Genomic DNA, 23,278 nt, shown 5'->3' on the forward strand with positions numbered 1-23,278 from the left:
ATAGTCGTTAAAGTCGATACTAAGATACTCTCCGCCTCTATCAGATCTAAGCATCTTTATCTTCCTGCCCAATTGATTATCGACTTCTTGTTTGAACTCTTTGAACTTTTCAAAGGTTTCTGACTTATGCTTAATTAAGCAGATATAACCATATTTGCTATAATCATCGGTAAAAGTCACATAGAATCGATTACCATCCCTTGTGGATGATCTGGAAGGTCCACATACATTTGTATGTATGAGATCTTATAACATCCAGATTTTTCAGGGATACTATTGTGTATGTTAATCTTGAGGTTGAAGGAGAGACTCGACGAGTTTAGGGTCCAACTCGCCGAGTCGAGTCGAGTTGCTCGCGTGGATTTAATGAGTGGACTCGACGAGTCAGAGGAGGGACTCGCTGAGTAGGTGCTGGGCAGAGAAACCCTAATTTCTCGGGTTTGGGACCTATTTAAAGGCACTTATAGCCTCATTTGCGGCTACCTTCCCCTGAGAGCAAACCCTAATTGCTATTGGAGCTAGAGAGTGAGAGAAAAGCTCATATTTTGGTTCTTATGCATCATTTGAGGAAGAGGAGGAGGTTATCAAGCAGGGAGTTGGAGGTGAGGCTGTTGGATCCAATGATTTCCTGTCCAGAGCTCCTGAGAAAGGTAAGAAGTCTTTACCTTTCTTCTTATTTTGTATAGATCTCATATCTATGGAGTTTTAGGGCTTTTTGCCATCTTTTGTTGGGTTTTTGAGTAGCATGAGTTATTAAGAAGTCTAGACCTCAGATCTGGACCTTGTGAGCTCCTTAGAGTCTAGGTGTCCCATCTTTATTCATCCTCATGAGGGTTTTTGGGCTTAATCATTCATGAAGGGCATGTATTAGCATTTTGGAGCAATAACATCATGCATGAACGTAAAGATTGAAGCTTTACGTGACTATTGAGCCTTGAGAGGACAGATCTAGTGTTTAGAGTGATAGATCTGTTTTAAATTGTCTGAATGAGCTTTGGGTATGAATGAACTCGTCGAGTCAATGAGCCGACTCGACGAGTTGATTAGGGTTTGTCTCGTAGAGCTGAATCATGCGATCACTCGGCGAGTTGGGTGTCAACTCGACGAGCTGAGTCAACCTTCGCGATACTTATGTGGAAAATGATGGGACTCCATGAGTCACAAGGGTGCACTCGGCGAGTCGGGTCAAACATGGAATGTTGACTCGAGTTTGAATTATATTGACTTTGGGGTTTTGGTCAACATGAGTAATAGAGACCATGGAGGTGTAAAATGGTCTTTTACCCACTTCAAAGAGTTAGAGAGAGAAAGAATAGCCTTCGGTTATCTGAGTCGTGAAAAGAGTATTAATTAGAAATATTCATCCTTTGTGTTAGGCGGAGGCTAGTTCGAGATCCGAGCGCGAGGTTATTTGCTCACCTGCTTGCGAGGTGAGTCTTCTCACTATACATTACCTAGAGTGGTACTTATGTGTGATCGGAGGGTCTTATGTGCTTATATTGAGTATTATGTTATCCTGCCTTATGTTTTATGTTGTGCATTATGTCTTTGTGATTTATGCTATGCGGAGCTTTACTGACCGGACCAAAGGGTCCAACGAGCAGTGAGACCAGAGGGTCCTCATAGAGACCGGACCAGAGGGTCCAACGAGCCGTGGGACTGGAGGTAACATGGTTTGGGTACCATGATTCGTAGTGGATTGAGAAGAGAGAACAATGTTCGAGTACCATGATTCGTAGTGGATTGAGAAGAGGTAACATGGTTTGGGTACCATGATTCATAGTAGGTCGAGAGGTGGCCACATGGTTTGAGTACCATGACTCGTGGCGGTTAGTGCTTCTGGTTTACCAGTTATTATGTTGTAATGGGTTAGATTGAGATCCAATGTGATAGAGTGTGGGGCCAGAGGGCCATGTTGAACGAGTTTCAGTGGGACCTACCTTGAGAAGGAACTTGAGTTAGTTTCGAGAGATTTTATTGGTGAGGCGCCAGTTGGAGTCGCAAGACTCAGGAATGAGTATGGATGAGGCTTTATGAGGGATTCCGGTCTGAGTTGAGCAATCGGCCGATAGTGGAGATGTTACTTTCTGTGACCAAGAGTTGTGCTATTTCGGTTTCCTGTGAGGGGCAGAAGAGATATTGAGCTTCCGGTTTCAGAGTTGGAGGTAAACCTTGTGGGGTAGCATATGGTTGTGATCTTTTCACCAGAGTATTTGAGCAACATATCTACTGCGAAGTATGTCCCATTCCATGAGAGAGTTATTAGTGGAGACTGAGATGTAAGAGAACAAGGAAGTACCTTCCTGGGTGAGGCATACTTTTTAGCAGCAGTTCCAGGAGATTTCGAGGAGTATACCGGGGCGGTGTCCCTCGTTGCTTATGTTGTGTATCGGTTGTGAGAGTGGAGTCTCCTGTTTCTATGATAATCCACACGATGGGACGTTGGAGGAAGGATTAGAGACGAGAGGTGTGATAGTGGATTATTTCCAGATTGAGACGGGACTAATTAGGGACAAATGGGATATCTGGCGGTGTGTTGGTCTGAGATTTCGAGATGGATGGAGGCAGTCACGTGAGCAGGTTTTTATGAGATGGGTGGATTTCAGGATAATTGGAGTTATGTGGTTATTATCCGGAAGATCATCGAGCGCGGTGTGGTATATCCCATGAGGCGGAATTGGTGCATCTGGCTAGCCAGTCTGTGGAGTAGACTGCGGTATACCAAATGGTGATGGTTCGAACCCTGAGTGGGGGAGAACTGGATTATTTACTGGGAGAATCAGATAATTGTTCTAGTGTGGTTAGAGAGCTGTATATGGAGACCTGCGGTGCGGATTCATGAGATCATGGTTATTGGTGATCAAGGCGAGGTGTAGGGCGAGATAATGTGTGTTGTATGTGCTCAGGGAAGGAGGAGTGTCTCCATAATGAGTAGTCGTTGGGCAGGCGCCTTAGGGTGATGAGAAACTCTTCGAGGTTGTAATGGTCGAATTCGAGGTGATTGGCTCGTAAGGATAGTTTCGACGGTGGAGAATTTCCAGTTCAATGTATGTGTTGTTATGTTCACTTTGGGAAGGGCAACAGTTGTTGGCAGTCAACTTCAGAGTCGGTATGAGTATTCTCGCATGGGTTTGAGCCATAGAGGATGGGGTTTCGGATGGTCGTCAACGTGTTCTTGACATTGACGATTCCTCCGTGTTTCAAGTTGTGAGTTGGAGTATTTCGAAGTTGCGAGCTGTGCTAGTGGAAGATCGGTGTATGAGTCAAGACATCGTGAGATTTGTGATGGTGTACCAAGTTATCCGAGTACAATGCCCTGAATTTCGGATTATTTTGAGACTTGAGTGATGAGATGGCAAGTGAAGTACCAAGTGGCTATGGTTTCAACGGGAGTATCCCAGAATGTGAATTACAGCAAAAAAAGGGTGTCGGTCACGATGGTTGTCGTCAGGAGTGGTGATGCTTAACCTGGGTGGGTGCGTGTACCTATCTATGTTGAGCCGTGGAGTATTCGATAGTGAACTCAGTGGGGTGATGACTCGAGGGGGAGATTATGGGGAATAAGAGGGTGAGTGGGTCCGAGTGGGAGTAATCACTTCTGATTATCAAGGGAAAACCATGGAATGAGCCCATGGCGAGTCAGTGCGAGAAAGTGTTGTGATACTGCGGGGAGCCGTAGTGTTCACCAGTCTGCGAGAAAGTGTTGTGATACTGCGGGGAGCCGTAGTGTTCACCAGTCAGCGAGAGAGTGTTGTAATACTGGGGGGATCTGTAGTGTTCACCAGTCTGCGAGAAAGTGTTGTGATACTGCGGGGATCCGTAGTGTTCACCAGTCAGCGAGAGAGTGTTGTGATACTGTAGGGAGCCGTAGTATTCATGAATCGGTGAGAGAGTGTCGTAGGCCTGCGGGGAACCGTAGCCTTCACAGGTTAGTGAGAGGGAATTTTATGATACTACGGGGAGCCATATTATTCGCTAGTCAGAGCATGACGCAGAAGAGTTTTTAGGCTTGGGTAGCCTTAATATTTGAGTTTCGGGAACCTGGTGGTCGGACCAGGGGCGAGACTGGGATCTCCATATGTGTCGAGAATCGTTATATTCTGAGTTAAGTTGTAGTTATCGCAATCGAAAGGGCTTGGAGAAATGATGTACGTGTGAGTTGCGGGTCATGGGTCATGACTTGGGTGCTCCATTGGGACGAGTGGTTCCAATTCTGTGTCGGACCAGACTCTCGAGTATGAGTTTGGCTTTGGTGGTGTATTGAGTAGGCGAATGAGATTCCAGACTCAGAGAAGGGTTTCATTTTTTGGGGTATTGTGTGTCTTATGATGTCTTAGACCTGAGTGGGTCAGTTCGGTTGTATGGGAAGGACCGCAAGATGCATGGAACTAATGAGTAGTAGACGACAGAGGTCGAGGGTGAGACGATTTCAGTTGGGATTTTAGTATTCGCTTGGGATAAAGCGAACTCCGTGACTTGTTGTGTGTCACACTGGGCCGAGATAGTTGTTATGAAAGGAAGTCGGCGAGACGTTTTGGGACATGCAGTGGGTAACCTTTGGAGGTTCCACTGTTGGGTCGAGAGATGAACCGGTGCTCAGTTTTGAGAAGGGAGCTGAGGTTTATGTTGTTAGATGTCGGAGGACGCTTCTGAACAAGCATGATCATTTTCTGTGTCTGAGGTCAGGGTGTTGAGGATTTATTTATTCAGATGGGTTTTGATTGCAGTACAGTGGATGGGTCCCTGGTGTGATGTGATCCTTTCATTCCTTGATATAGGAAGCAGCAGGTGACGACGACGGAGCTTCACAGTAACTGAGACATGGTGGCACTGAGCGATGATGTAGGCGGGTGGTGGAGTTCCGGGGGCTTCTGTTGCTTTGTTTACGGCTTACCCTCTACGGGGATTGGTGGTGATCGAATTCGGTGACTAGTGATGGTTGGAGTGCCCTGACAACAACAGCTTAGTGGTGGCGGTGACGGCCGGAACTCCACAGCATTAGCGACGGTGGGTAGTCGTGGGTGGCTGCCCTTAGCGGTTCTTGTTCCCTTCTTCGTTTTATGAGCAGCAGGTCTTCGAGAGAAGAGTGTAGAAGGATAAGGTTGGGTGATGTTTGGTGGTGCAACATGGTGGTTCAAGACCACCAGTAGTGGTGTCGTTTCTTGACAGTGCAGCTAAAAAGAAAGGTAATAGGGTTAATTGGAGGACTAGGAGGGTGTTGACTCCTTTTGGATTTCACCGAAAACTGGAGGGAGGGAGGGAGAGAGAGAGAGAGAGGTGGGGCCCAAATTAGGTAATTATTTTATTTTTCATTTAAATTAAATAGAAAAAGCATAAAAAAATATATCAGAAGGGCATAATAGTCTTTTCAGTTTATTGAGGGACCAAAAACGCAAAGAAACTAGCTCAAAATGACCACTAATCCAACAAAGTCGTGGTTTGGACTAAAACCCCAAAAAATTGCATACTACATGGACTATTCTTGCAATTTTGTCATAATTAAATTATTAATTTCAATATAATGTTAAACGGTTAACTTAAATCAAAATTTCAGTTAAGAAAAAAAAAACAATTTTATATATAATTAAAAGTTATAAATTACACTGGAACCATAAATTGTAATCCTTAATTAAATATTTAAATCCCAACTTGTACGTTGATTCGTTGTGGCAAGTAGACTGTGACGACTAGACTAGACTTACGACTATCCGCATCTTCCGTCGTCAAAGCAAAGCTTGCTTGCTTTAGTTCTGGACTGCTCTCCATCCTCCTGCATCCACTGCTCGAGAAAACCACGTAAGAATGCTCTAATTATTTGAATTTGCTGAATGTCGAGTATGGACTTAGCATTCATCGAACTAGTTCTGTGCGTTTGGCTGTTTGCTGACTTTAGTTCCTCGTCTATATGGTTCTTGTATAAAAGGATAGGGGACACATACCCTCAACGCCTCAAAAGTTTCTACAGGTAATGGGCCTTAAAATGGGCTAATTTCGTTTTCTGTATGCATCATGCCCTCAACGCATTCGCAGCTCAGTGTTTTTTGTTCTGCCGGCGACTGCATGCAAGAAGAACCGTAAGATCTTTCTCAAATCGACACAGCCGACAGGTACCCATAACTCATTACTCTTTCTCTTCTCCTTCATCGATTTTTTTAGCATACACTAGGTTTTAATTATTTCATTCTAATTTATAAACCCTAAACTTCCTACTATATCTTGATGCTATAAAACTCCTGGATGATTTTCTAGTTATCGGTTCAATATACGTAATCATGTCCATAAAACACCATATTCTTCAAATTTTTTTAGGGGAAAGATGTTTTTAGGGCATATTTGATGCATCCCTACTTCATGAACCTTTTTGCGAGTGATAAACTCAAGGCCTTTGGGACATTTCGCTTCAATTAACAGCTCTTTCTAGTACTTAGCTGTTTTGTTAAGTGTATTACATCAATATAGCTAATAATCTCTGCTAGTTTTCCTAACTCACTCTACCATTTTGCCTTTAACTGAAATTAAAGAGCATTCTTTTTAGGGTGTCTGCAATCTGCATACAAATACAATCACCCATAAATGACCAAACAGTTTTAGTAGCTTATAAATGTTTGCATTCAGACTTTCTTTTCACTAATCATCATTAACCTTGTTTCAGCCATTTAATCTATTAATGGCTGCTGCTGAAACACTAGTAAGTGCATGCAATGGCATTGTCTGTACACATCCAGACCCCAAAAGAACATACCAAGTTATTGTTGCTGCCACACGTGCAATGGGGATTGGAAAAGATGGAAAATTACCATGGAGATTACCTTCAGACCTCAAATTTTTCAAAGATGTCACCATGACAACATCAGATCCAGTGAAAAAGAATGCTATTATAATGGGAAGAAAAACATGGGAAAGCATACCTTTAGAACATAGGCCACTCACTGGTCGACTCAATGTTGTTCTAACTCGTTCAAGAACTTTTGATATTGCAACTGCTGAAAATGTTTTAATGTGTGGAAGCATGATTTCAGCTTTGGAATTGTTAGCTTCATCACCCTATTGTTTATCTATTGAAAGGGTGTTTGTGATTGGTGGTGGTGAAATCTTAAGGTATGTATCCAATGTTTTATGTTTAGAGCATCTCTAATGGTAATCTTTTTATAACTTTTTACTGTTGGAAAGTGGTGCTTTTTCTTATTTATAAATTAGTTAACTGATTGGAGATGATGTGTGATAATGGGTTTTTGTTAAATAAAAGTTAGTGGAAAACTGATGTGGGAAAAGTAAAAAAGCTCTTATTTTTCGGCTGCTTTGTATCTAATTTTTACTTGATTGCAATCTTTATGATTCCAGGGAATCACTGAATGCTCCTGGATGTGATGCAATCCATATAACTGAAATTGAAACAGACATTGATTGTGACACTTTCATTCCTTCCATCAACACTTCAGACTTCCAACCATGGTATTCGTCATTCCCACTACTCGAGAATGGAATCCGCCATTCCTTCACTACATATGTTCGAGTGAGAAACTCCGGAATCCAATCCCCCAAAGTTAATGGTTCATTGTCTGAATGTCATTCAGACTCACCAAAATTTGATTCAAGAATGTTCTCTTTTTTGCCCAAAAAGATATTTGAAAAGCATGAAGAGTACCTTTATTTAAAACTAGTGGAAGATATAATTTCCAATGGTGCTTTGAAGGGTGATCGAACAGGAACTGGTACTTTGTCAAAATTTGGTTGTCAGGTACTTTCAACCTCATATTTACCTTTTTACCCTTCCCCTTAACCTCAGTAATTAAAGTTATTTCTTTCTTTTTATTGTTTACAGATGAGGTTCAATCTGCGAAAGTCTTTTCCACTTCTTACAACCAAGGCATGTGCATTTCTTTAAATCATATTTAACCTGTTCATGAAGACGGAAAAATTACTTAAATACCCTTTTATTTGTTCTACAGAAAGTTTTTTGGCGTGGAGTTGTGGAGGAACTTTTGTGGTTCATAAGTGGGTCAACAAGTGCAAAGGTAAATGTAAATCTTGTTTTTGATTCAATAAATAATCTTGAACCTATTTCACTAACCACATAAATAGAAAACGAATGCTGTATTTGTATTTGTATTTGTATTTGTCTTAGTTTTTACTTTTTAATAAATAATGAATGAAAATGTTTGTTTTTGCTTAGTTTTTGGTTTATATTGTTATCAGGTCTTACAAGATAAGGGCATTCATATATGGGATGGTAATGCATCAAGAACCTACCTAGACAGGTAATTGGCATGAAATGTTTTTTTTTTTTTAAATAATTTATGTATATGTTTTTTTTTTTTTTTTAATATTTCATTCATACTTTCAGTATTGGCTTAGTGGACAGAGAAGAAGGTGATCTGGGTCCCGTTTATGGGTTTCAGTGGAGACACTTTGGTGCAAGGTTAGTTGTCTTGTGCAAAAGACGTAAATGCCCTTATGATGTTTTGGATATGTAAACAAATTAATTGATACTTAAAAAAACATTTACAGGTATACTAACATGCATGCTGACTACAGTGGTCAAGGGTTTGACCAATTGCTAGATGTTATTAAGAAAATAAAAAATAATCCAGATGATCGACGTATCATTCTTTCAGCATGGAACCCTTCAGATCTCAAACAAATGGCACTTCCACCATGTCACATGTTTTCACAGGTTCCTTTTATTTTTTTATATTTCTAATTTCTAATTTCTCTCCTTCCATTAATCCGTAAATAACATTATTATTATTATTATTTTTGTAGTTTTATGTAAATGAAGGAGAGTTATCTTGTCAAATATATCAGAGATCAGCTGACATGGGACTTGGTGTTCCATTTAACATAGCTTCATATGCGTTGTTGACTTGCATGATTGCACATGTTTGTGGTATGAATATTTTAAAAAAAAAATCTCCATTAATTTTAGATAAATTGTTTTTATAAAAGTTTATTTGAATAAATGACAGATCTTGTTCCTGGTGATTTTGTCCATGTTCTTGGTGATGCTCATGTCTATAGCACTCATGTCAGACCCTTGCAGGATCAGCTTCAAAAACTCCCTAAACCTTTTCCTGTAAGCAGAATTAAGTTATTTTCTTTTTTACAAATTTGCCCTTACGTACTTTTTCCTTCTATTTCCCTAAAATGTTGTCCTTTTTGTAAATATTTATAATGGAAAATTACAAGAAAAAAAACATTATGTTTTTGGCAGTTATACGTTTCGACCATTAATATTTTATTTTATTTTTCTTTTTTCCAATCAAACATAAACGTTTCAGACATTTTTTCAAATTAACCATTTTGTTATATTGGATTTCTCTGGTAAAAATAGTTAATTTGGAAAAGTGTCTGAAACTTTTATGGATTGATTAAAAAAAATAAAGTACAAGTGGTTAAACTGCAAAATTGCTCAAAATAAGGTTTTTCGGGTTATTTTTCTATTTTTAATCATCATATATCTATACAATACTTTATCCAAACAACACTTATTTGAAAAAAAGAAACATGGCATATGTTATAGTTATATATGTTATTTTGATTTTTAAATGTATATAATTGCAGATATTGAAGATTAATTCGGAGAAGAAGGATATAGATGGTTTTGTGGCTGATGATTTTAAACTCATAGGATATGATCCTCATCAGAAAATAGAAATGAAAATGGCAGTATAGATCCGATTTTGGTATGAACCCTTACATTTTGGTCCCTGTGTATAGCTGGTTTTTGCATTTTTGGTCCCTGATCCAAGTAAATGACTATTTTCATTTTGGTCCCAAAGATATAGTCATTTTACTTGGAACATGGACTAAAAACGTTAGAAAAATCTCAAGTAAGGACCAAAATTGTAAAAGGACTTTTTGGGACCAAAAATGTAATTATGTGATGGTTTAAAATTTGAAATGTTACATGCAGGGGGCAATGGGTGTCGAGTTTTAACATAACGACGTGGATAAATGATAATGATATTATTAGCAATTAATTAATGGGAATCCCTTAGTTCCACATATTGGTTAAGGTGATTTGAGTATGTAGTTATGTTTTAGCTTTTTGATGAGGGTTTCTGTTAACATTTGTTAAAACAAGGCTACAAGAGCATGTTATGACTTGTGTGAGTTGTACATTTAGCTAGGGCTATTGTACCTTGTGTGCCTTGTTACTCGTTAGTATCGATGCAAAAACTAAGACTATATATCCAAGTGTTTGTTCGTCAGATTCTGTGTATTGATAATATTACTTATTTATTGGTATCTTAATGCGTGTTTGGTTCACAAGAATATGATCGAATTGAAATTTAAGTTTGTTTCATGGGGTGTTTGGTTGAATGAGATGAACAAAATAGAATTATCATGTATTAGTATTTAATAGTAGTCACTAAAGGGCTTATAGCCTAGGATTATCAGGTATTGATGGAAATTTGTCTTTCAGCCAAAGGTTGATTTTCAAGTCTCGTTGTTGGAGATAAAATGAGTAGTTTAGAGAGTATGTGTTTGTCGTTCTAAAAACAAATATTTAACAATAGTTGTGTTAAGTTGAACAACCAATCAACACAAAATGGATTTTATCCTAAGTTGGATTTTATGTCCATTAAAAACCTTTAAGTTTGGCAAAAACCGACGGTTTTACTCTAAGTAGGATTTTATGTCCATTAATGTTTGACATTCGGATAGGTTTTGTCATTTATTGCTTTTATCAGGTGTAGCTGGTTACCATGTCTTGTTGGAAGCTTGTCAATATTGCCTATAACTACATGATTACTCCTCTCCATTACCGCCTCGTTCATTCACCTTAACTCGAACTCCACCAACATTCCCAGTTTCCCACCACTACCGCCCACATTGATTTGCATGTGTGGGTTAAAGATCGAAGAACATGGTGAGACTTAGAAATCGATGAATAACTTATGACAATTTCATTATAGATTGTACATGGGAACTAAATTGTCATTACTGGACTTGATCAGTGGATTCGAATCCAACCCATTCGATCAAAGAGAACATGAATTCTTCATTTTAATTTTCTGATTTCAAAACTCACAAAGAAACAGGGGTTAATTTACACAATGAAACTTCATTCTCTCAAGTATCTTTTCTCTTCTAAGTTGTAGATTTGTGAACACCAATTTCCAAAATGTGCAATTATCGGATGAAGAAAGTTTTACGCTTACTCCCTGATAAATGGAAGGTTTGGATTGGACAAGGCACCAAATAAACTCTAAATTGAAGGTTCTTCAAAAAAAATGCAAAGATTGTAACTGCATCTACAACACCAACAACAAAAAAGATGAACAGTATGGCAAGCGCTTTATAAAATGAAAGTTTTTCCTTATTAGTCAGCTTGGGATGTTCTGAAAGTCCACAAGAAATGGTTGTGTGTCGCAAAAGTCAGTGAAGACTTCCCCGCTCTCTATAAAAAACAAAAACATTTTCGGATGCACAATTTACACCCTCAAGCGATTCATGTTGTTGACTTGCAGCCAAAACCAGAAGAAAGCAACATCGACAACCTCCGGATACAGTTGATCTAGTCAACGAAATCGCTGACATCCACAATATAAGCAAAGCGGAGGCGGAAGAGAATATATATATATATATATATATATATATATATATATATATATATATATATATATATATATATATATATATATATATATATCAAGATGAAAATTGTGCATTATCCAAGAAACTGAGCGACATTGAATTTTTGGAGTGGGAGATTGAGGCGGATGAACATTTAACATTTGATCGGATGTTTGATGTGAATTGTGATTGAGAAGAAATGACAAATTGCAGCAAAATATGGTCGAAAGTTTTAGAATTTCATCTTTGGACTTTAGTTAATGTTAAGATTTATGGAGTCTTGAACAAATTGACAAGTTCCTAAGAGTTCAAGGGCCATAAATGTAACTTGAAAAATATTAAACAATTCAATTGTTTAATATTGAATGGAGGTACGGCAAATCAATTGTCTATTATTGGACGCATTTTTTGCATGGTCGGTAATGGACGGCCGCAATATTATATTCACAATATGTGAATTGAAGGAAAATTTTGGACGGCAATTTGTGTAAACAAAAGAAAGTACGGCTCTCTCTTCTATATATATATGTGCGATGTAACCCTTTGTATGTGTGCATCAAATATAACTTGTAGAGTTATAAATTGTAATCTTATTAAGTTAATAAGAAAATCTAGTTGCAGCCCGTGCACGTAGGATTTACACCGAATCCGAACCACGTAAAATCCTTGTGTTCTTTATTGCTTTATTTTCTCGTTTCGTTTGTGAGTGTGTGATAGTGTTTCCGCTGCGTGTACCCGGTCCGATTCCTAACAATTGGTATCAGAGCCTGGTTAGCGAGGTTTTGGAGGGTACGATCGTTTTTTCTGTCACACACGAGTGTACCTAATTTTTTTTTTGTTTGCTGTAATGGCTGAAGACAAGATTATAATCGAAAGGTTCAATGGTTCTGATTTTAGCTGGTGGAAAATGCAATTAGAAGCATTGCTATGTCAGAAAGACTTGGACATGGTACTCGGAGACAAACCGGAGAAAATTGAAAAAGTTGCTGAAGATGCGTGGAACTCAAAGGACAAGAAAGCCAAGGCGGTTATTACATTGTCGTTGACGAAGAGCGTTGCTTTCAACATCATGAATGAAACCACGGCGCGTGGTATGATGGAGGCTCTGTCAAATATGTATGAGAAACCATCGGCGGCTAACAAGGTGTTCTTGATGAAGGAGCTGTTCACTACAAGGATGAATGAGGAAGGCTCAGTTACGGTTCACATTAACAATCTAAATTCAATTCTGTCCAGATTATCATCTGTGGGAATTAAATTTGATAATGAGACTCAAGCTTCGCTGCTACTAGCTTCTCTACCTGATAGTTGGTCCGAAACAGTTACTGCTGTTACAAGTTCCGTGGGGACCAGTGGTATGACTTTTGAAGGGGTTAGAAATTTGGTTCTAGGCGAGGATATCAGACGCAAGAATCAAGGTGGATCTTCCTCTTCTGATTTATTAAATGTCGGAAGAGGTAGAGGGAATAGCAGGAATAGTGGGAGCAGTGGGAGTCGGGGAAAAAGTTCTTCTAGAACTTTGAAGAATGTGAAATGCTGGAACTGTCAAGAAGTGGGACATGTTAAGAGTCAATGTCCAAAGAAAGAATTGAACATTGCTGGTGCTGAGAGTGTGTCTGAGGATGATGCATTGATACTCAGTATGGAAAGTTCTGTAGACTCTTGGGTCATGGATTCAGGGGCTTCGTTTCACGCCATGGACAACGGGGAAACGATGGTGAATTTGAAAGAAGGAGATTTTGGAAAGGTACGTTTGGCAAATGATGAGATGCTTCAGGTAACGGGCATGGGAGATATTGATTTGGTTACTTCATTAGGAACTACATGGAGCCTGAAGGATGTCATGGTGATTCCGGAGCTGAAGAAGAAATTGATTTCTGTTGGTCAGCTGGATAAACAAGGACTGGAAGTAAGGTTTGGTAGTGGTAAATGGAGGGTGGTCAATGGTGATCTGGTGATTGCTCGTGGTATGAAGTGTGGGTCATTGTATATGGTTGAGGTACCTGCTGAGGGAAGTATGACCGTCCCTGTTAAGCAAGACAAAATCTGGTTCGCTAAATCTACGGCTAAGAGAGTTCATTTTGCAAACATGAATTCTGGAGCCAAGGGGATGTTAGCTGAACGAGTCGGAAAGTCTAAACCAGTCAGGAGATTCTGTGACAGTGGGAGCACGGGGCGTGTTCCGGGTACAGTTACAAAGAGCCATTGGGTTTTGAAGACTAAGACTGAAAATTTCTCTTCTGTTGGATGTTTGCTATGTTTGGAGAGTGTTAGTGGTCCTCGGTGTATCTCTGGATCTGGTGGAGTGTCCAAACCGGTTGAGACAGAGGATGAGTTGGTGGTGGGATTAGCCACGGCTGAGTTGGAGCTAGTGGGAGCTTCAACTGGCCCTTCTAGTAATTGATGATGAGGGGCGGCTGCAACTAGAGAAATCAGACTAAGTTTTAGCTTGTTCTTTGGAACTGGAAGCTTGAAGGACTTGGTTGTTTTTTTAAGATTACTGGAGTAATTAAGAGTTGGATGGCGGAGAAAGACTAATTTGTTCAAGCCTCCAAGTGGGAGATTGTTAAGATTTATGGAGTCTTGAACAAATTGACAAGTTCCTAAGAGTTCAAGGGCCATAAATGTAACTTGAAAAATATTAAACAATTCAATTGTTTAATATTAAATGGAGGTACGGCAAATCAATTGTTTATTATTGGACGCATTTTTTGCATGGTCGGTAATGGACGGCCGCAATATTATATTCACAATATGTGAATTGAAGGAAAATTTTGGACGGCAATTTGTGTAAACAAAAGAAAGTACGGCTCTCTCTCCTATATATATATGTGCGATGTAACCCTTTGTATGTGTGCATCAAATATAACTTGTAGAGTTATAAATTGTAATCTTATTAAGTTAATAAGAAAATCTAGTTGCAGCCCGTGGACGTAGGATTTACACCGAATCCGAACCACGTAAAATCCTTATGTTCTTTATTGCTTTATTTTCTCGTTTCGTTTGTGAGTGTGTGATAGTGTTTCCGCTGCGTGTACCCGGTCCGATTCCTAACAGTTAATTGTTTTAGGATTTTTAATTATGGTGGTTGAATTTTAATTGTCGTTTTATCTTTTTTTTTTTTTCATATGTACCAGTTTTTGTTTTAATACAAAAATGTTGTGTTTAATTTAATTTTAATTTTTTGGTTTTAAATTAACCTGGGTTTAGCTTAAAAGTTTAAAAAATAAAAAATTGAGTAAATCAGATTGGGATGGATGAGAAAGATGGTTTCCATATGTTATGTTTTGTAACTTTGTTGGATGAGAAAGACATTTCCATCACATCAATGACACATTAATTTTTTGGTGATGGATTGCTTTCGCCCTAAGAGTCTTATAAAGATTGTTAATTCTATAAGTTGTCATATCTATGTGTAACCCATTCATCTTTCCACACAAACTTACTCTTTTAGAAAAGTGACATGTGAGATTTTATAGAGGTAACGAGATGAGAAGAGTTTCTTGGAAAATTAAATGAGACTGCCTTAAGATAGTGATATTACTAGTTTTAGTTTGTCTTTAATATGGAATTATTATCCCTTGTACATTTTTATCAACATCTTTTAGTCTGAAGGATTCTGAGATATCCCACGATCTTAAGCAAAATTTTAGTTTATTTTCAAGTTGGAAAGATCCACCTCAAGTCATGCAGCATCTTAATTCCCAACAAGGTGATGATATTAACAAGAAATCCACATTTGTAGTGACACACGCATTTGCTATTTTTGTCTGTTAGAGGGGTTTGTTGTGCATAAATTATAAAGTGTTTGATTCACTTATAACATTAGTCCAAGTTTAATGGATTTGTAGCATAACTTCCTTTTCCATCCTTTCGGTATACTTTCTTTGACAGCTTCTTTTTGATAATTCTCTCCGAATATCTTCTGATTCTTTGTTTTCGGATTTGCTTAACAACCCCAGTATCAACTGCTTCAACTGACGGATGTTCAACTCCTAAATTTTGAAGTGTAACAACTACTTCATAGGTATTATAACCTGATTCCTTCATTGATTGAATAGCTTCTTTAATGTCAACCTCAACATTCTGATTTTCTTCATCAACTAATTCTTGAATATCAATCTTCTGAAAAAAGAAACATCTAGTGTGGTCTAAGAATAAAGGAGCAAGAAACTCAACATTCAACATTCATGTTATAAAACATTTGACAAGGGAAATATATTAAACATGTATAAATGTATTTAATCACAGAATGCATTGAGTTTAGCAAATCAGATCAAAAAGATAGAAACTAATATGAAAGCTATTCATCTATGATCTAACCTCGGTGTAGCTATGATCTTCAACAACATGAAGCCCATCTGAATTGTTTGTGGATGGAAGTGCTTTAAGATTCTTAGCATCATACCTAGTAGAATATTAAGCACATAATATAATGAGTACTATTTTGAGCACTTGATGTATGCTAATTGTTATTTATAGAAGTATTAGTTTTCAAAAACTAAAACTATCTTGGGATTCAGAGAAGACAAAAACATACCCAGAACCTATTTTCTTATCTGTTGAGCACCGAAGAGACACAGCTCTTCTAGAAGCATTACCACATAGGTTACGCCATTTGTCCTGCAATTGGAAATGACATTGAGATTTATAAACTTTGCAACTTCATCATAGTAGATTAGGATAGCCAAATACAATCAGGCTCCATTTGGGGGTATCTTGACATATACTTTATCATCCATACAAAGACAATTTAACCTCTCTCAATTTCCCCAAGTAGAAGAAAAGGGAGTATATTTGAGACCAAGAAGGAGATTGAGAGGTAGCAAAGATGAGATGTAGAAAAATGTTTTGCTTTCATCTTTCTCACACCAGGTACATCAATTTCACAACTAAAACTGCCTCTATTGATCTTCTGCCTACCAGGTGTTAGATGTAATGTCCCTGTGAGAAAACAGGTGTTCATTGACACATATTGCAGCCGCTCTTTGCGACCAGAGATAAATGACATAATTGCAATGTGTACATGTTCTCAGCATTTAACAATTCGATCTTAAATGTCCTTAGTTATGTGGTTGGATTGAGTTTCAGGTGACCAGCGTTTTTTTTTCTGCAAATGCCCAATGCATTAGCAGTTGGCAGTGTGTCACTTCTGTATTTCAACGTTAGCTGTAAGTTTTAGTTACATATTACTTATTTTGATGGCAAGCAGGGGATTAAAAAGGTACGAAGATTCGCACAAAAACCGGCAGGATCGAAAGTCAGGAATGTACGATTGAAGCAAGAAACAGTTTGTAAAGCGGAAAAGGTGAGAAAATATAAACCTTGAGATTAATATTGGTCCGGGCAATGAGGCAAGGAGCGAGGTCTTCATCGGTGAGTATTTTCATCCATTTCCCGGTTCCGTACTTGTCTACTCCGGCGCGAAGGGCTTTTTCTTCCTCCAATGTCCACGGATGCATAGGGATTCTGTGTATAGTGTATATGAACTGTAGAAGGAGGAGAAGGACAAATCCCTATGTGGCTCCTGGTTCGGATTATGATTCTTTATTGGTTACAGTTTGAGGGATGTTCGGCAAAATATATATATATATATATATATATATATATATATATATATATATATATATATATAGGGGAAGGTTATTGCAAAAATATATAAAAGATGCGAAAATACAAGAACCAATCAGAAAATGACACATCATTAACCTTTATTATTATTATTAAATCATTAAACTAAATTATAAAGGGTATAACTGTCACTTAAAAAATATTGTAATGCACGTTTTCTATGTATTCGTACTAATAACTACTTCATCATAAACTGCAAAACATATTAACCGTTAATAAGGCTATTAACCAACATCTCCATGATTCGCCAATTCAATATAACCGATTCTTGATGAATCTAAATACTCTAAACAAAAATCTTAGTGAAAGAAAAAAGATGAATTTTCAAAAAGATATTCTTACATCGACAACAACTGATTATCAAAACTTAACAATTGAAAAATCAGAAAGTGTATTCAACGATCATAATGCAGACAAGTTTTCAATATGTTTTTATTTGATTTGAAAAACAATAGGTTATTTAACTTCAATTGATCTTCCGTGAATTAATATCAAACATTATTAAAGAGTTTTATTACAAAAAAATTGCATACTTATTTTAATTCAATGTTCAATTAAAGAAGATATTGATGATTACATAAAAACAGATCCGATACAAAAAAAAAATCAATAAGATTGCATAATTTTTTTTCGCATACTTTTTTTTATGGAGATGGAGTCGATTTTTATGTTCCAACTGCTGGAAAAGAAATACAATCATCAGTTGATTTCAGCATTGATGAGTCAAAATCATACAATCTTTGTTCAGGTGATCAATCAGAAACATTAATCACAAATTATTCAGGCAAGCATTCAACCTTAATATTAAATTAATATATTTTTATTAGAATAACTACAAATTTCATATATAAACAGAACCAATTTATCCTGACGGAGACGATTTATATCATCCAAATGTTGAAAAAGAACTGATTCCTAAGGAAAAAGATTCTTTTCCATCATTGAATGAAGCAATTGAAATGTACCGGAAGTATGGGAAAGTTGCTGGCTTTGGAATTAGAATGGGAACTTCAACTTATTATGGAGATTATACTCTGCGAAAAAAACATATAAGGTGCAACAAGTATGGTCAACCAGGGAAAAAAAGTATTGACACATTGACATCAAGAGGTTTGAAAAAGAAAGAAAGAAAAAGTTATCATAAGGTAACAGGATGCATGGCAATGATAGGTTTTCACAGAGATCATAAAAGTGATACTTTTACAGTATACAAATTTCAAGCAGTACATAATCATCCACTAAATGATTTTGATCAACAAAACATTTGTAGTAAAAGCCATAAGCTGACAATTTGTGATCAAGAACTTATTGTGAAAGCTTCTACTTTAAACATTGGAGCTACAAAAGCACACAAGTTACAAGCAAGTCTAAAAGGAGGCTACGATAATGTAACTGCATCCAAGATTGATTACAAAAATTTCTGGAGAGATTATATGAATATAGTTGGACCTAATGATGCTCAATGTGTTGTGGACCAGTTGCAAATTCGAAGAGATAATTATCCAAATTTCCACTTTGAATATAAGCTAGATGATAAAGTACTAAATGCTATGTTTTAGGCAAATGAAACTGCTAAAGAAAATTACTCTAAGTTTTCTGATGTGATTTCAATGGATGCAACTTACAGAACCAACAGGTACATTTCAATATAATATTTATATTTATATTAAAAATTAAGTTATATGATATAAGATACATTACATGTACAATATGATTTTTGTTCCTTTCACTGTCATTAACAACCATGACAAGACAATCAATGTTGGGGCTGGACTCTTATCGGATGAAACAATAGAGTCATATACATGGTTGTTAAGAGCTTTTCTTAAAGCACATGGAAAAATTCCTTCCATGATTTTGTCTGATATGGATCCGGTTTTATGCACGTCCATTTCAAAAGAGTTTCAGGGATGTAGACCCAGGTTATGTATGTGGCACATCATGAGCAAAATACCTGCCAAAGTAATTTACTTATTAATTATGTAGTTAATAGAATTTTTAAATTTAACATTGTATACTAACAACTTAATAATTGGAATTGCAGATTTGTTCAGATGTAGTTGAAAATACAGATTTCAAGAAACAATTACATAAAATTGTTTGGAACATACATCTTGAACCAGCAGAATTTGAGAGTAAGTGGAACTTAATGTTGGACAAATTCAAATTGAGAGAAAATAAATGGTTGGATGACATGTATAATAAGAGAGACAAATGGATTCCTTCTTACTTTAGAGATATTCCTATGTGTGGTCTTATGAAGACAACATCATGATCTGAAAGTTCAAATTCTTTCTTCAATGTTTTCTCTAGCCCATCCAATTTACTTGTGAATTTTATGTTTAACTTTGACACTGCTATTGCAAAGCAACGTCATGAACAAAAAAGATTGGATATAGCTTCAAGAGATGGTACTCCTCATATGATTTCTGCAAATTATCCATTGAAGATTGAAAAACATGCATCCACTATTTATACTAGGGAGGCATTCATTAAAGTACAAAAGGAGATCAAAAAAGCATTCACTTTATGTTTCCAAAAGACATCCTTAATTGTGAATGAAAGTCAAGAATGCACAATAGTTTACAAGAACCACAAAACTGGAGAAAGGCCCCATTTCAAGGTTTAAAATTATTTAACATTATATTTATTTTATATTTCTATTTTTTTAAATTTTTATTATAAATGAAATTTGATAAAAAAACGAATAATATTGCAGGTGTTTTTTAATGAAGGAGATATGACCATACACTGTTCATGTAAGCATTTCCAGTTTTATGGAATTCTTTGTTGTCATTGTTTTAGAGTTCTCTTAGACAATGACATTTTCAATATACCGGAAAAATACATTCTTGATCGATGGAGAAAAAACATTGTGGATGTTTCTTATCAAAAGATATTGCATAGATGGGGAGTGGGCAACACTGAAACTTCAAATCTTTTGCATGAGGCGTCATATTTTTATGAGAAATGTGTCGATTCGGTGGCTCATGATCTTGGGAAATTACAAGAACTGTTACAAAGTTTGAAGACATTAAGCATTGAGTGTGAAAAGAATGTGGTGACTAAACCAAATACAAATCCAATAAAAGAAATTGTTGAAAATGTTGTTGGACTCCACATTCCAAATGAAATTGACATTCAGCCACCTAGCGGGATAAGAACTAAAGGTTCCGGAAAGAGAAATAGAATGCGAAGCTCTGCAGAAAAAGCAATTGAAAAATCTCTTAAGGTTAAACGAAAATGCACAGGATGTAATGAATTTGTCAATCATGATAAAAGAAACTGCCCCATCAATCCATCCAAATTGCTTATGCCTTTGAAAAAACATCAGTAGAAAACTTTATATTATGATTTTCTTATGTAAACTTATGGTAAATCTTTGCAGATATTTGTTTAATCATACAATTTTAGTTTCATATATTTGAATGTGTTACAATGTTTGATTATTATGTTATAAAAATGATGTTTCTGTTACAAAAGGACATTTATGCCCTTCAATCAAAATACAAAATGTTTTCTTATCAAAAACAAAATATGAAAAAAAAAGTTTTGTATAATAAAATAAAAGGTTTAACATGTGTGTTGTGATGTATAGCCGATAGATAGATAAAATTGTGGTACTTCATTTTTAAGGATTTAATGCAGGAGCAATATGTACAAACTTGAATTTTTTATACCTCTATGTTGTAAAAAAAGATCATTATCCTTTTAGTCTATGGAATTATAAAATAATAAAAATAATTCAACTTTGCCCATGCAGGGGCTAAATAACCAAATTGAAAAGTATATTGAATTTTAATTTCATTTAAAGGGATTTATACATAAATTAAAGAAAATCAATGGATGATTTGAAAAATCAACTTTAATTAAATAATTTATGAAAATTAATCCGAAATTTAAGAAAATATACAAATAAAAAATGAATCTTACATATATCGATCCACTTTCAAAATCTTCATCACAATTTGCAACAACACCATAACCGAAACCACCATTTTCCAATTCCTTTATTTCTCTAAACTTAAGTTGATCTGATGTCCAGAAATTAATTACAGGAAATCTTCTGACAAATGGCATTTGCTTACATTGAATCATGTCAACATATAGCAACTACAAAAAACATCTTTAGTTAGAAATATAATGATATGAATATTATTTATTATATAAAGAAATCAAAAAATTTAAAAGAATATACCGTTAGAAATTCACATGGTCCATTAAAAAATGTTTTAATTTCATTTCTGCTCCATACCATTTTCTCTTCCTTCAAACAATTCAAAACATATGCACACCAATCTATTTTATCCAACTTAGATGACTGAGACAAGTAAGGAAGAACTTTGAAATTACAAGCTCCTTGTTTGTTACATGATCCGAAACATGTACACACCAGAATTATAAAATTCACAATGAAAACCATATCTGCTTCACTTCGCTCTATTATCTTCATCAACAAATCAGAAGGAGCTACTAATGACAATGGCTTCTTAAATTGGTCTTTCCAAATTTCAAACCAATCCTCATTACCTCGAACACCTAAACAACTTATTTGCTCATAACCCAATGGCAAACCTAGAAACCTATTCACATCTTCTCTTGTTACCGGAATATTTCCACCTTCACTCTTAATAACCATCTCCTCATGATCAAAAGAATCCACAACAAAATAACATAATTTCGTTGGAATACTTTGAGTCTTCATATCAAGCAATGATCCAAAACCAATTCTTCTTACACAATCTTTTTGAATATCATTCATAGATTTCACAGCCCCATAAATAGAATTAACAGAAACATAAGCATACAAAGCTTTCACATTACCAGCTTTACCATCTTTTTTTTTCTTTTTTATCAGATTTTCCTACAAACTTCTTAAAACTTCTTATACTCGCATCTTCATAATCTGAATCACTAGAAAAAGAATTACAACCTACAAAACATATCCAAAAATTACATTAACAATTAGATTAACAATTAGATTAAAACTGCAAGAAGGTATTCAATCGGTTTGTATTTAATTTGAAATACCTTGTTTCTTTAAATTTACTTCATAATAAAAATCAAACTTTAATAGGGTGTTTTAATGCAATAAAACAGCATCCTTATATTAATTGAATGTGGAATTAAAGAATATATTGATGAATACATACCTTCATTAATTTTTTTGCCCTTGCAAAGTTCATCACCAATTCTGTGTTTCTTAATCTTCAAAGAATTGTTAGAATGAATCTCAATTGCCTTATTCACATCTGATACAATAAAAACGATTGTATTATCTACTGAATTAACGACAACTCACAAAACAACTACCTTCATTGCTTTTTTTCACGTTTCTAAGTACATCAACACTTGAAACACCTCCATCTTCGGGATCTTTCTTAATCTTCAATGATTTACCGGAATGTATCTCAATTGGATTCTTCAAATCTGGAACAAAATAACAGGAACTACATGAATCGATAAAACTAATAATTAAAGTTCTGAATGCTTGATGAATATGGATAAACATATGAACCTCCATCGAATTTTTGTTTCTATATGAAATCTTCAACTGCATAATCTTCATCATCTTCAATTTCAATCGGATTATCAGCACAGTTCAAATTCCAATTCATGTTTCGTTCTAATTCCTTTCGCAATCTGTTCTTTTTTTTCCTTTGCGAATTAAACTTTTTTTTATTTGAACGAGCATCCAATATGGCTTTAAACGCAAACATCGAATAAAAAACAAAACTGCAATCGATCAATTCTCATTTGAGTCAACCGAATGTCTATACATTAAAAACTAAATCGGTCCACTACGTAGAGAAAGAAGTTACCAACTGAATTCAAATTTCAAATTTGATTATCCACAATAACTGATGAACACATTCAAAAAATATATATTTACAAGTATACCCTTTAAATATTAGAAAATAATATAAATTACAAAATACATGTGTCAAAAATTGAATGGTTCTCGCATTTTCGCATAATATATACATTTTCGCATGAACCTACATTCCCTATATATATATATATATATATATATATATATATATATATATATATATTATTTATGAAA

The 23,278-nt window shown here is 35.9% G+C and overlaps 3 protein-coding genes across 3 annotated transcripts; 2 read left to right on the top strand and 1 right to left on the bottom strand.

The window, feature by feature from the left end:
* Positions 1 to 5,676: 5,676 nt before the first annotated feature.
* LOC145107964 (bifunctional dihydrofolate reductase-thymidylate synthase-like) lies at positions 5,677 to 10,211 on the top strand. The gene is made up of 13 exons (XM_079044929.1): positions 5,677 to 5,796; positions 5,924 to 6,107; positions 6,653 to 7,098; positions 7,342 to 7,738; positions 7,823 to 7,867; positions 7,950 to 8,015; positions 8,197 to 8,258; positions 8,345 to 8,419; positions 8,509 to 8,674; positions 8,764 to 8,887; positions 8,967 to 9,073; positions 9,562 to 9,683; positions 9,914 to 10,211. Exons 2-12 carry the CDS (start codon positions 6,003 to 6,005, stop codon positions 9,670 to 9,672), a joined length of 1,704 nt encoding a protein of 567 aa, XP_078901055.1. The 5' UTR covers positions 5,677 to 5,796; positions 5,924 to 6,002; the 3' UTR covers positions 9,673 to 9,683; positions 9,914 to 10,211.
* Positions 10,212 to 15,252: 5,041 nt separating this feature from the next.
* Positions 15,253 to 17,149, bottom strand: LOC145168713 (telomere repeat-binding factor 1-like). Its single transcript, XM_079087442.1, has 4 exons — positions 16,905 to 17,149; positions 16,121 to 16,203; positions 15,904 to 15,988; positions 15,253 to 15,705 (listed from the first exon to the last, which is right to left on the bottom strand). The coding sequence occupies exons 1-4, from the start codon at positions 17,040 to 17,042 to the stop codon at positions 15,406 to 15,408; spliced, it is 606 nt and encodes a 201-aa protein (XP_078943568.1). The 5' UTR covers positions 17,043 to 17,149; the 3' UTR covers positions 15,253 to 15,405.
* A 378-nt stretch (positions 17,150 to 17,527) lies between these two features.
* LOC145105566 (protein FAR1-RELATED SEQUENCE 5-like) lies at positions 17,528 to 20,548 on the top strand. Its single transcript, XM_079042651.1, has 8 exons — positions 17,528 to 17,639; positions 17,864 to 17,959; positions 18,067 to 18,749; positions 18,839 to 18,847; positions 18,904 to 19,173; positions 19,256 to 19,407; positions 19,525 to 19,834; positions 19,931 to 20,548. The coding sequence occupies exons 1-8, from the start codon at positions 17,528 to 17,530 to the stop codon at positions 20,546 to 20,548; spliced, it is 2,250 nt and encodes a 749-aa protein (XP_078898777.1).
* The last annotated feature ends 2,730 nt before the right edge of the window (positions 20,549 to 23,278 follow it).

This window comes from Lactuca virosa, chromosome 4 (assembly GCF_052849685.1).
Source record: "Lactuca virosa cultivar CGN04683 chromosome 4, Lactuca_virosa_CGN04683_v6, whole genome shotgun sequence".
NCBI classification, from domain to species: Eukaryota; Viridiplantae; Streptophyta; class Magnoliopsida; order Asterales; family Asteraceae; genus Lactuca; species Lactuca virosa.